Genomic DNA, 12,264 nt, shown 5'->3' with positions numbered 1-12,264 from the left:
CTCATATTCTTGTTTGTGTCATGAGAATCCAAGAGGATTGTACCTCAATGATTTGGAGGCTGGGTTTGCCAGCAACACTTTCATTTCAAAAATACTGTTTTTTTCTGGGTAAGTGTAGGACGATCAAGTCGCAGCGGAACCTGCAAGCATCTGAAAACTGAGGAACAGGGTTGAGGTAGAATCTCATAGGGCAAAATACAAAGTTTATCAACTTTTTAGGCCCCGTTTACTGATGGGCTGGATCAATAAAATACTTGCTGCTTGGAAACCCTGGTCAGGGTGCAAATAGAGGGGCAGGGTAGCCGTGAAATGAGACGCCAGAAGGGCCAAAGAAGCATGCCTTCCTCCATTGGTGCCCCACAAGTGGGCAGGGGCTGGTCCTGAAATGCTGCCCGCTGTGTTAAATTACCCACCATGCCCCAAGCCGCCTAATGTAGCAACATTACACTGGGTGCTCTCTGCGGTATTGTGCAAAGTTTAACATGGCTATTGGCTTCTCAGTCTCAGCCACTGCCACCACACAAGTATATATGGCCGGGGAAACAGGGGCATGCAGAAAAATGGGTTTTCCCCCCTATTTTCACCCGAGGAGTGTTGGAAGTATGCTTAGGGTGGCGCCCACCTCCTCACTGCTTGCTCCTTCCTTCGCGACAGATCTCGGTGTGCCAGGAGATGCTGCGAGAGCTGCGCCACGCCGTTTCTTGCCGCAAGCCAACCCGCTCCCGCCGGCGCCGGCGCCACTACACCACCCGAGGCGCCCTGTCGCTGCGCTCCGTCCGAGAGATGCGCCTCAGCAACGGCAAGCTCTACTCGGGGACTCTGGTGTCTGAGCCGGGGCCGCAGCGCCTCCTGGAGGAGACTCCCCGGCCTTGCACCCACGTCCGGATCTGCCACGAGTGCCGGCGCATCCAGACTCTTCGGGGAGCCCCCCCGCCGCCTCGGGGGCCCCCGCCTTCTGAGGAGGGCACTCCGCGCCGGGGAGCCCCCCGCGAACTCAGCGGGCAGGAGTGACGCCCTCCCCACGTGCTTATTGGCCCCCTTCCCCACCTCGGCCCTGCCTTCGCTCTCGTGCGGAGGCGCCTGCTCTTAAGACATGTACGCTATGCGTATGCCCTGATTTGGGGGACCCAGGCCTGAGGGGACTTCCCCGCGCACACCCTGGCACATAATCCCTTGCCGTAGGGGTAGTGTGTGGATATCTTTGCGGCCCTCCTGCCTCCCCGCCAAAAGAGAAGGCCACAGCTCTTCTCAAAATCCAAGGGAGAGAGAGAGAGAGAGAGTCTTTTTCTAATCCCCACTTCTCGTGGGAAAGAGACATACATGCCCCCCCCTGCCCCAGTTGAACCTCGCCGTTGTGGTGATTAGATCTGTGGCAGCTTGTTTCTGACGCTGCAGAAAGACAGTTTCCTGAGCCTCTTACTATGAGGGAAAGGGATACGAAAACCAATATCCGCAGACACAGACCCCACCCCACCCCTGTCGGCCTTGCCCCCCTCCAGCTCCTCCTACCCCTTCCACAGTGCAGCTGCAACCACAGCCCCCCCTTTTTGTGCTGTTCCCCCCATGCCTTTGCCCCGTGGAGGGAGTTTGCTTAAGCAGAGGTGCCAAAAGGGGTTTGGGATCCCACACTGCCCCCGCCACGTGCCTGCTGGGAAATGAATACCTCCAGCTATTTGTGGGGCAAAGGGACAGTTCGCCTTCTTTTTCTAGGGTGGGGGTGGGGGGAAGGCCGGGACCCCTGCCGGAAGGTCCAGTTAGCGGCGTGGAAACGTAAACCCGCCGCAAGGCGGGCAAGGAGGTGGGTTGCGTGCAAGCAAACTGTACACTGGCGATGGAGACTGAACTCAGGGTCAACTAAGCCGCCTTCTGAGGAGTCGTGGGGCCTGCCGGGTTCCACGCTTTTAACAAACCAACCTGAAGTAATACAGGACCAAGAACTAAAAAAAAGGGGGGCAAGTGGGAAGATAAAGACCCCGACAGAGGTAATGAACCAACCCAGCTTTTGGGGTGGGGGTGGGGGGAAGTGAACCGCACAGGACCCTGGAAGCAGAAGAGAGTGGGGAGCGAGGATTTGGTCTGTGGGGGCCCCTCCCCATGACGTCTTGTCTGTCTTTTTTTAATTTTTGTTTCATTCTTTTAAAAAAGATTTTTTCTTTTTCTTTTTGGAGAAATTTCTATAGAAGCCAAAAACTGGAGACTTTAGTGGCAACCCCAAAAGACAAATAAACGTGAAAATACTTGATTCTTTTATGTGAGTGATGGGAGAGAATTATTACTTTGTGCTCATGGTGGGGGCACCCTGGTACATGTCCGGGGGGGGGGAGGAACCCATGTGTGGACACCTGCAAACATCAGCACACATAATCCATCATTTTTCCTTCCCTAAGCCCTGCTTGGGACATGGGTGGCGCTGTGGTTTAAACCACTGAGCCTCTTGGGCTTGCTGACCAGAAGGTATGCAGTTCGAATCCCCGCGATGGGGTGAGCTCCCGTTGCTCGGTCCCTGCTCCGGCCAACCTAGCAGTTCGAAAGCACACCAAAAAGTGCAAGTAGATAAATAGGTACTGCTCCAGCGGGAAGGTAAACAGTGTTTCCGTGCGCTGCTCTGGTTTCGGTGTTCCGTTGCGCCAGAAGCGGCTTAGTCATGCTGCCCACATGACCCGGAAAAACTGTCTGCGGACAAACGCCAGCTCCCTTGGCCTGTAAAGCGAGATGAGCGCCGCAACCCCTGAGTTGTCTGCAACTGGACTTAACCGTCAGGGGTCCTTTACCTTTATGCCCTGCTTGCTTGAAACAGTGGCTTGTGAAATGAAGCCAAGAAAGCAAAGTCGAAGGATGCACAAAACTTTATTGACAAAATGGTCTTTCGGATTTTTTTAACGTACTTCAAACATCTTCCTAGGGGGAGGTTAAATAATGCACAATCATTCAAAATCAGAATCGTTTCATCATACTCACAGAAATTAACTGCAGAGTGTACCCCTTTTCTCTGATCCATAGAACAATTGTAACAAAATGTGTTTAAAAATAAGAAGAAAGGGAGAGGAAATTGGTACGAACACATTACAGGTATTTCAGCTGGAGCCGGCCCTGCTCTTAGGCAGGCCGGAGAAAGGATACCACCTCGGGCAGCTGATTTCAAGGTACCGCTAAAGGACAGCAAATGTTCAATTGTAATACATTGCTGGGTATTTTTTTTACCCCCATTCGTACATTAGATTCCATAAATTATAAGGTTGAGCTTTGAGTAATACTTCTGGTGATTATCTGATTGATCCTCAGTGGAGAATTACTTTTCAATTGACATGTACAGGGTTGCAATGCTAATCAAAAAGAGACTAATTACATCCCTGTGCAGGAAACCTATAAGTTCTTATATATATATATATATATATATATAGAGAGAGAGAGAGAGAGAGAGAGAGAGAGAGAGATCACATGAAAGTTCTCATACAAAGTGTATTGAGATAAATTGATGATGTTTTGGTTTTTCTGATGAAGGCAAAACAGATTCAAATACAGTGGTTTTAAAGCTTCTGTTCTGTGTGTGGCGGCCGGACAATATGCCCAACATAAAATATACCAGCATTTTCCTTCATGGTGATTCCCAGACGTTTTGGACTTCAACTCCCATCATCCCTGACCATGGGCCAAACCAGATGGTGCTGATGGGAGTTACAGTCTTCTCTTCAGCACTCTGTTTACCAGCCCTTGTTCTTGAACCTATTTGCCCAGTTCCTTCACACTCCTGTTTCCCCTTGACCCTGTGATATGTCTCTCTGACCTTTGGCACAGGAATATTTCTACAGATTCCACTCCCGATATTTCCTCTTTGCCTCAGCTCCTTGTCCTCCCTGCCCCTCCTTCCAATTCACTTCTTCCTCTTCCAGACATCCATCCCTCAAAATCCTAATTTCCAGACTTACTCAGCATCTTTCCTCTGGCCACTCTGTCACATATCTCTTCCCAAGGTTCTTTCCTTAGCCTTTGGCTAGCCTCAGGAAGTTGGTCTTGTCAGCAGGGACCTTGCCAAACATATTTTTCCTTCTCCCACAGAAACGGGAAACATTCCTAGAGCTTTGTTCTTTGAGCAGCTGGAGTGTTTGTGGATATTCAGTGCCAGCACCTGGGCTCAGTTAGTCGGTGTCTGGAGATTTTACTGCTGCAAGTCCAGGACGATATAGAAGCGGCCTGTTAAAACCTCGCTGCTAGCCAGGGCTTGATGCAACACATACGCAGTCTGCCATGAAATGATCTGCGTGGCTTAGGATTGTGTCATGGGAGAATGCCAAAATCTGATTACAGGGAAACCTCAGCATTTCGGAGGGCTTTCGAACAAAACATCCTGTCCGAGGTAATTTTAATCAACAAGACGAAAGCCTCCATTTCAAACCATTGATTTTAGTCAGCATGCCAGCTCCCATTTCTTTCTTCTTTTTACAACGGAGAGGGACATTTTTATGGATTGACACTTATTATTGATTGGCACAGCCATTAACCATGTTGTTCTGCAGTTTTAAAAGGCTTCTACACAAGACAATCTCCTGTCTTACATTGGAGAGAACGTAAATAAATATATGATTTCTTTCCATGAGGAAACGTATGCAGGATGCAATGTTTGGTGGTGTCTTCGTTTTCTTCCCTTGTACACAAAATGTAGGGTTTAACTCACACTTTAAAGGTAAACATGAAGTGGCTTGTGGATTCACATAGGCTAGTTTGAAAGGCTTGAGCTGTGGAGCTGGCAGAGCCTGGCTTTAGATCTCAGCTTGGTTTCATCTCAAAGCTTTCATTTTCTCTCAGACAACACCAGGAGGCTTAGTTTCCAGAGCCAGGATCAGTGTCATATGCTCAAACCATCTTGCCCCAGTGAGCAACCTGGACGCTGAATTCTGCACCTGTCGGCATTTCCGAACCAACTTCAGAGGCAGCCCTACGTATAACGAATTGCAGTAATCTAACCTCGAGGTTACCAGAGCATAGACAACAGTAGTTAGGCTGACCCTGTCCAGATAGGGGCGTAGCTGGGCCACCAGCTGAAGCTGATGGAAGGCACTCTGGGCCACTGAGGCCACCTGAGCCTCAAGCGACAGCAAAGGATCCAGGAGTACCCCCAAGCTACGAACCTGCTCCTTCAGAGGAAGTGTAACCCTATCAAGAGCAGGTGATCTCCCAGCCATCCGGTCTAGGCAACCACCCACTAACAGTGCCTAAGTCTTATCTGGATTGAGCTTCAGTTTATTGGCTGTAATCCAGTCCATTATTGAGGCAAGGCAATGGTCCACCACATCCACTTCTTCGCCTGCAGATGTAAAGGAGAAGTAGAGCTGTGTGTCATCAGCATATTGCTGACAACGTACTCCAAAATGACCCCGTTCAGCGGCTTCATGCAGATGTTACACAGCATAGGGGATAAAATTGAACTCTGAGGAACCCCACTTTGAAGGCTCCACAGGGTCAACCCCCCCCCATTAACCTCTGGAAATGTCCACCCAAGTAGGACCGGAACCACTGCAAAGTGGTGCCACACACACCCCTAACTTGGACAGCCGCTCCAGAAGGATACCATGGTTGAAGGTATCAAAAGCTGTTGAGAGGTTGAGGAGAATTAACAGGGGCACATTTCCCCAGCTCTCTCCTAACAGAGGTCATCATACATGGAAACCAAAGAAGTTTCTGCGCCAAAACCGCACCGAAACCCCAGTGGAGATGGATCCAGAAAATCTGTTTCCTCCAAGAGCACCTGGATCTGGTCTGTGAGCCTTTAGCATCACAGCAACCCTGTGAGATCAGTTGGACTATGCTGAGAAATAACGGCTGGCCCAAGGTCTCTTCCTGGGCTTTGGGGCTGTTGGGTGGGGAATTATTATTAATAATAATTTTAAAGCTAGGTCCCTCTTGCTCTAGGTCAGGGGTCAGCAAACTTTTTCAGCAGGGGGCCGGTCCACTGTCCCTCAGACCTTGAGGGGGGCTGGACTATATTTTGGGGGGGAAATAATGAATTCCTATGCCCCACAAATAACCCAGAGATGCATTTTAAATAAAAGCACACATTCTACTCATCTAAAAACACGCTGATTCCCAGACCATCCGCAGGCTGGATTTAGAAGGCGATTCGGCCGGATCCGGACGTCGGGCCTTAGTTTGCCTACCCATGTTCTAGGTCTTATGGTATTTGGAACCTAACAATTGGGCTGGGGTCTAAAACTAATCCCTGCTATATGGTTGACCTCAGCTTTTAAAAATCTAGATTGTTCCAAATTGCATATAGTCCATTCTGTCTTCTCAGGCATGCTTGAGTGTAGTGGTATATCAGCAGCTTACTTTTATTTATTTTTAAGGAAAATGCATTTTTATTTTAACATTTTGAATTTTTATCAATACTTCTCAAAAACTATATAAACATGTATACCCAATACAAAGTATTTTTTTCTAATACACCAGAATAAAAGAAATATTTTAAAAATCTAACTTAAAAGGAAACAGGAGCAAAGAGAAAGAAGAGGGGAGAGAAAAAAGGAAACTGTATAAAAAAAGTTAAAGCATTGCTTGTATTTCTGTAATGTTTTGCACACTGGAATTTCTCAAGCAGACATGTATTTACCCTTCATTAGAGGAATGCCTTGCAGTGCCCACTTTTAAACACCAGGTGGCATCCTCTTCTTTAATCTAGTTATGGCTTGATGCTATGGTCTAACCGCTGAGCTTCTTGAACTTGCTGATCGTAAGGTCAGCAGTTCGAATCCCCACGTTGGGGTGAGCGCCTGTTGCTCTGTCCCAGTTCCTGCCAACCTAGCAGTTCGAAATCACACCAGCGCAAGTAGATAAACTGGTCTGTGTACTAAATCGTGCCAGATTGTCAATTGAATTTTAATTTTGATGAAAAATTGTACCCAGGAGCCAGTAGGCTAGACCACATGGAGGCAAACACGGCCTTATCCTCTCTGTGCCTACTCAGCGGGTGCTGACTCATTCTGCCTCATGATATGGCCAGCCTTTCCTGGCATACATTTTCCATCATGTTAATATGTGTGCAGACTGATGCAAACATCATCGTTCAAACCTTCTTCTTTTTTAAATGAGATTTTTATCAGTACCCCCCCCCATAATACAGCAAAATAGCAGCTGCAGAAAAATACAAATCGAACTAATAGAATATGGAGTCCTCTCTTAAAAGTAATTCTTAGCCCTTAGCACATGGGTTGGCAACCTAAGGCCCGGGGGCCGGATGCGGCCCAATCACCTTCTAAATCCGGCCCACAGACGGTCCAGGAATCAGCATGTTTTTACATGAGTAGAATGTGTCCTTTTATTTAAAATGCATCTCTGGGTTATTTGTGGGGCCTGCCTGGTTTTTTTACATGAGTAGAATGTGTGCTTTTATTTAAAATGCATCTCTGTGAATTTGTTCGTTTTTCCCCTTCAAAATATAGTCCGGCCCCCCACAAGGTCTGAGGGACAGTGGACCGGCCCCCTGCTGAAAAAGTTTTCTGACTTCTGCCTTAACACATCCACAGAGGAAAGCAGCTCTCCCCTGCTCCTGCCTAAGATCTTTCAATTCATTTCTCAGCCTCTCACCCTGTGAGACAGACGTTCCTCTGGCTCTCGCCCATCAACCACCTTCAAAAGTACAGCGGTACCTCAGGTTAAGAACTTAATTCGTTCCGGAGGTCCGTACTTAACCTGAAACTGTTCTTAACCTGAAGCACCACTTTAGCTAATGGGGCCTCCTGCTGCTGCCGCGCCGCCAGAGCACGATTTCTGTTCTCATCCTGAAGCAAAGTTCTTAACCTGAGGTACTATTTCTGGGTTAGCGGAGTCTGTAACCTGAAGCGTATGTAACCTGAGGTACCACTGTATATAATCTCTGGACTTTAAGAAAGGCCCTGAACGTAGGACGCCAAAGAAAGAAGGTGGAAGGAAAGGGACAGTAAGAACAGAGAAAAGAGACAGATAAAAAAGACAAAAGAAAAATAAACATTAGAGAAAGATACAAAAAGAAAACTTCAAATTTTCCATCTGCCGGTTACATTAAAAAAAAAGGATTATTTAAAACATGCTGACATCCATCATCTCCACTTTCTGCTGAACCAGGGCTTTTTTCCCCAGCTGGAACTCCCCAGAACTCAGTTCTGGCACCCATCAGGTGGGCACCATGGCCATTCTAAGAGAATGAGGGAAATTTCATGGGATGCCAACTTGAATAAAATATTGCGGGGGAAGGGGGCAGATAAGCCCCGTTCAGCATAATCAATCACATGTCACGGTCACACAGACCATTTGAATGGCAATGCCCATTAACTTTTTTATCCCCCACGAAAATTCTGAGGTTGGTTCCCTAATTGTTGTTATTACTGATAAACACTGGCCATGGGTTCCCCCCCTTGTGACTTTGTCATTCAAATGTTCTGATGGCTATAGGAATTTCAGGATCGATCTCAAAAGGCCGCTTTCTTTTCAGTGCTATTTTCATAATGCAAATACAACCAAAAGAAAGGAGCAGCATCAGCTCACATTAGCAATTTTAAAAACCCATCAGTCCTGACTTATATATATTAATAGAAGCAGTTCATTTGTCCAAATCAGGGGCAGCCCAAGACATTTTGGCACCTGCAGTGAACCGCAAAATGGCATCCCTGCCCCCCCTCACCAGGGAAGAAGAGGTGAGGGGAAATCTTCGTCAGAAGGAAGTGGGGAATAAAATTTTGCATTGGGATCCAGTGGTGCAATGTGGTGGGGGCACAGGAGCAGTTGCCTCGGGCACAAAATTATTAGGGGCACAAAATTTCCAAAGAAAAAAATAGCAATCTCTCCTCCTCTGTCAGGATCTCTCTCAAGAGGCAAATCCCACCCAGGTGCTGTCATAGGTTAGGGAGTGCAATAGTTGTCTTGCCCCGGGCCCTGGCAACTCACGCTATGCCACTGTTGGGATCTGCTGCCCCTGTGGATCCTGCTGCCTGAGGCGACCTTGTCTCATAGCTGGGCCGGCCCTGATCCAAATAGATATCCAAATGGGACTTATAAAAGCCATATGTTAAAATGTTGATGTAATGCTGATTACGCCTTTTGAGGGGACATGGGTGACAGGGCTTGTCCTGTGGCGCTTTCTTTCTGGTTAGAAATTGTTGGTCACGTTAACTTTGGGGTAAATCCTTGATATTTGCAGATGTTCAGACACTTTTAAATGCCATTCTTGTGATGTGTGTACGTGGGTGTGTCGGGGTGCTTTGCTGTTTTTGCTACAAGAGAGGAACACAACTACCCCTCTCTGGAAAATATTATTATGAATACTAATTAATATCCCACCTTTCTCCCAGAACCGATCTGAATCACATCTCCCCACCCTGACTCGGAGTGGCTAGGAGCCCAGTCTGCACTTCGGCACATTCCTGGGCCATTTCTCCGCTGGGCGAGGAGTGCAGACTCCTCTGGGTGCGCCGACGTAACTCCTTGCCACTGCTTGCCAAGGGTGCAAGGACTGGGCGGGGGAGGGCGCCGATACAGCTCCTTGCCGAAGGTTCAAGGGAGCCTAGGTACACCTGTGGCACTAGCGCGCAGAAGGAGAAGCGCTTCCCCGGACATTGTGTTTAATAATTCCTCAGAGGCGTGGGAGGGGAGACGACCCCAGAAGGAAACCGCAACTCTCTTTGAAGGAACCGAGGCAATCCTCACGGCGAACACGCGGGGGCAACCTCGAGTCGAAGTGCGCGCCCTCTTTTTCCTGCGCTTCCATCGCGGGGTTTGCATCTCATGCAACCAAACGGGGCAGAACGAAAGTGGTTCTGCTGCGGGAACCGAGGCAGCAGGATCCCCTTCGCTCGCCCCACACAAAGGGAGGAGTTGCGGAAGGGTGGGGCGGGCGGAGGAGAGAAAGAGGGGGTGCTAACGGTATTGGAGGAGCAACGGTCCTAATTCGGAGTGTTCTGGTTTTGGGGGCGATGATGAGCACCCCGACACGTGGAGATCATGGGTGCGGGCGCCAGACGTACTGATGAATCCTGAAGGGGGGAGGGTCCAGGGTCGAGATCGCTTGGGAGCTGCTGCGCAGGGACAGATCTATCTATTAATCGGAGTCAGCATTTATGCTACTTTTAGCTGAATCACAGGATTTGAGCGTCCCTATGCAGAGCTCCGGAGGGGGAAGAGGGAAGGACAAAGAGAACTAGAAACTTGGGCTGTAGACCCGTTATAAAGTCCCCAGAGGGGTAAGGAAAGCCGCAACCTCCCCTCATATAATATTTTTGCACCAGGCTGCAGGTGGATTCCTTATTAATTCCTAGGGTTTAAGGGGGTGTCCCCCCCAAAAAAAAATCTCTAACAGTATTCACAAGTCACACCACCCACGAGCCCCAGCGGTTAAGTGGTGGAGATGGTGGAGTGGGGGGACAATGCGTTCCCCCTCCCTCCCCGGCAAACCACACCCCGAGCGTGTGATTCCCCCCCCCATGCCAATTAATACATGGTTTAAAATTGCAGAGGATGTAATGGTATATCTTACAATGCAGCAGCAGGAGGTGGGGGCGGGCGGGAGGTCGGATCTGTGTGCCCCCCCCACGCCTCTTCCCCATATACCAGCTGCCTGTCTGTCTGCGTCTTCCTCCCCCCCCCCCACCCCGAGGTCTTGGCATGAGATGGAAAAAGCGAGGCGTCCGATATGAGGCTTATGTAACCGGAGCCTCCTCTCTGGACAAGACGGGACACGTGCGGGAACGGATGAGACAGCTGTCCGGGAGGGGGGAGAGAGAGGCGTAGGGAAGGACAGAGAAAAGACGGCGGGGAGGAAGGTGAAAGGGCGTCTCGGTCTAAGAGCCCAGGCTCCTTCGCGAGAGAGAGAGGGGAAAAAACATTCTGTGTGTTCTAACCACTAGGCATCACTCCCCTTCCGCACGATGAGCCCCGGGAGTTATGAAGCTTCCCCGCTGGAAAGGGAAAGGGGTATATCTCCATCTAATGGTGTCCTTACAGGAGGAGGGAGAGTTAGCACCAAGAATTAGACTTCCATTTTCATCGTCTCCCCATCGCTTAGATGGGTTTGGCAACTCCTTCAGCCAGCCTCTGCAGCTGTGCCTTCAACAGTCATCTGTCAGGAAAGCTTTAGTTGAGATTCCTGCATTGCAGCGGGTTGGACTAGATGACCCTCGGGAGCATAGCTGTCAACGTTCCCCTTTTTTAAAAAGGGAAATTCCCTTATTCCGAATAGGATTCCTCGCAAGAAAAGGGAAAAGTTGGCAGCTGTGCTTAGGAGTTCCCTTTCCACTCTATGATTCTATATCAGGGGTCAGAAAACTTTTTCAGCAGGGGGCCGGTCCACTGTCCCTCAGACCTTGTGGGGGGCCGGACTATATTTTGAAAAGAAATCATGAACGAATTTCTATGCCCCACAAATAACCCAAAGATGCATTTTAAATAAAAGCACACGTTCTACTCACGTAAAAGCACGCGGATTCCTGGACCGTCCGCAAGCCGGATTTAGAAGGCGATTGGGCCAGATCTGGCCCACGGGCCTTAGTTTGCCTACCCATGTTCGATATCATCAGAAGATGCTTGACCTCTCCTGTGCTGTGGGGGGCGGGGGCGGGGAGCTTCCCCAGCTGATTTCTATATCATCAAGGGCACAAGAGCATGTCTGGTTTTTCCTCTTTGGGTCAACTTTTATTTCATTTTATTTCATAAAATGTATACAATAAAATAAGAATTTTAAATCCAAAACACACACACACAGTTCAACGCAGATTATTTAAAAAAAGAAAAAAGCAATATAGTTACCAATAAGAAAAATTAAAACAATAATTAAAAACTTCCAGAATGTTAGAATGAAGGGTAAAGGTAAAGGGACCCCTGACCATTAGGTCCAGTCGTGGTCGACTCTGGGCTTGTGGCGCTCATCTCGCTTTATTGGCCGAGGGAGCCGGCGTACAGCTTCCGGGTCATGTGGCTAGCATGACTAAGCCGTTTACCTTCCCACTGGAGCAGTACCTATTTATCTACTTGCACTTTGATGTGCTTTCGAACTGCTAGGTGGGCAGGAGCAGGGACCGAACAATGGGAGCTCACCCCATCACAGGGATTCGAACCACTGACCTTCTGATCAGCAAGCCCTAGGCTCTTTGGTTTTAACCCACAGCGCCACCCGCGTCCCTAATGTTAGAATATCAATAAACTAATAGCAGTTGGCAATCTTAGACCCCAGGGTCCATATTTTCTTCCTGATATACCCAATATGGCAAATATTTTTGCTTAACCATTTATGGAACAAGAAGCATT

General features: G+C 48.7%; 1 protein-coding gene across 2 annotated transcripts in view; it reads left to right on the top strand.

Moving 5' to 3' along the window:
- GRIK5 (glutamate ionotropic receptor kainate type subunit 5) overlaps positions 1-2,248 on the top strand; it is a 102,957-nt gene extending 100,709 nt beyond the window's left edge. For both annotated transcript variants that reach the window (XM_053397889.1, XM_053397888.1), the window contains one exon: positions 655-2,248. In XM_053397889.1, coding sequence (XP_053253864.1) covers positions 655-1,011 — 357 coding nt within the window. In that variant the 3' untranslated portion in view covers positions 1,012-2,248. The remainder of the gene's footprint in view (positions 1-654) is intronic.
- The last annotated feature ends 10,016 nt before the right edge of the window (positions 2,249-12,264 follow it).

Source organism: Podarcis raffonei, chromosome 8, assembly GCF_027172205.1.
Source record: "Podarcis raffonei isolate rPodRaf1 chromosome 8, rPodRaf1.pri, whole genome shotgun sequence".
NCBI lineage: Eukaryota > Metazoa > Chordata > Lepidosauria > Squamata > Lacertidae > Podarcis > Podarcis raffonei.
This window is presented reverse-complemented; position numbering and strand designations above follow the sequence as displayed.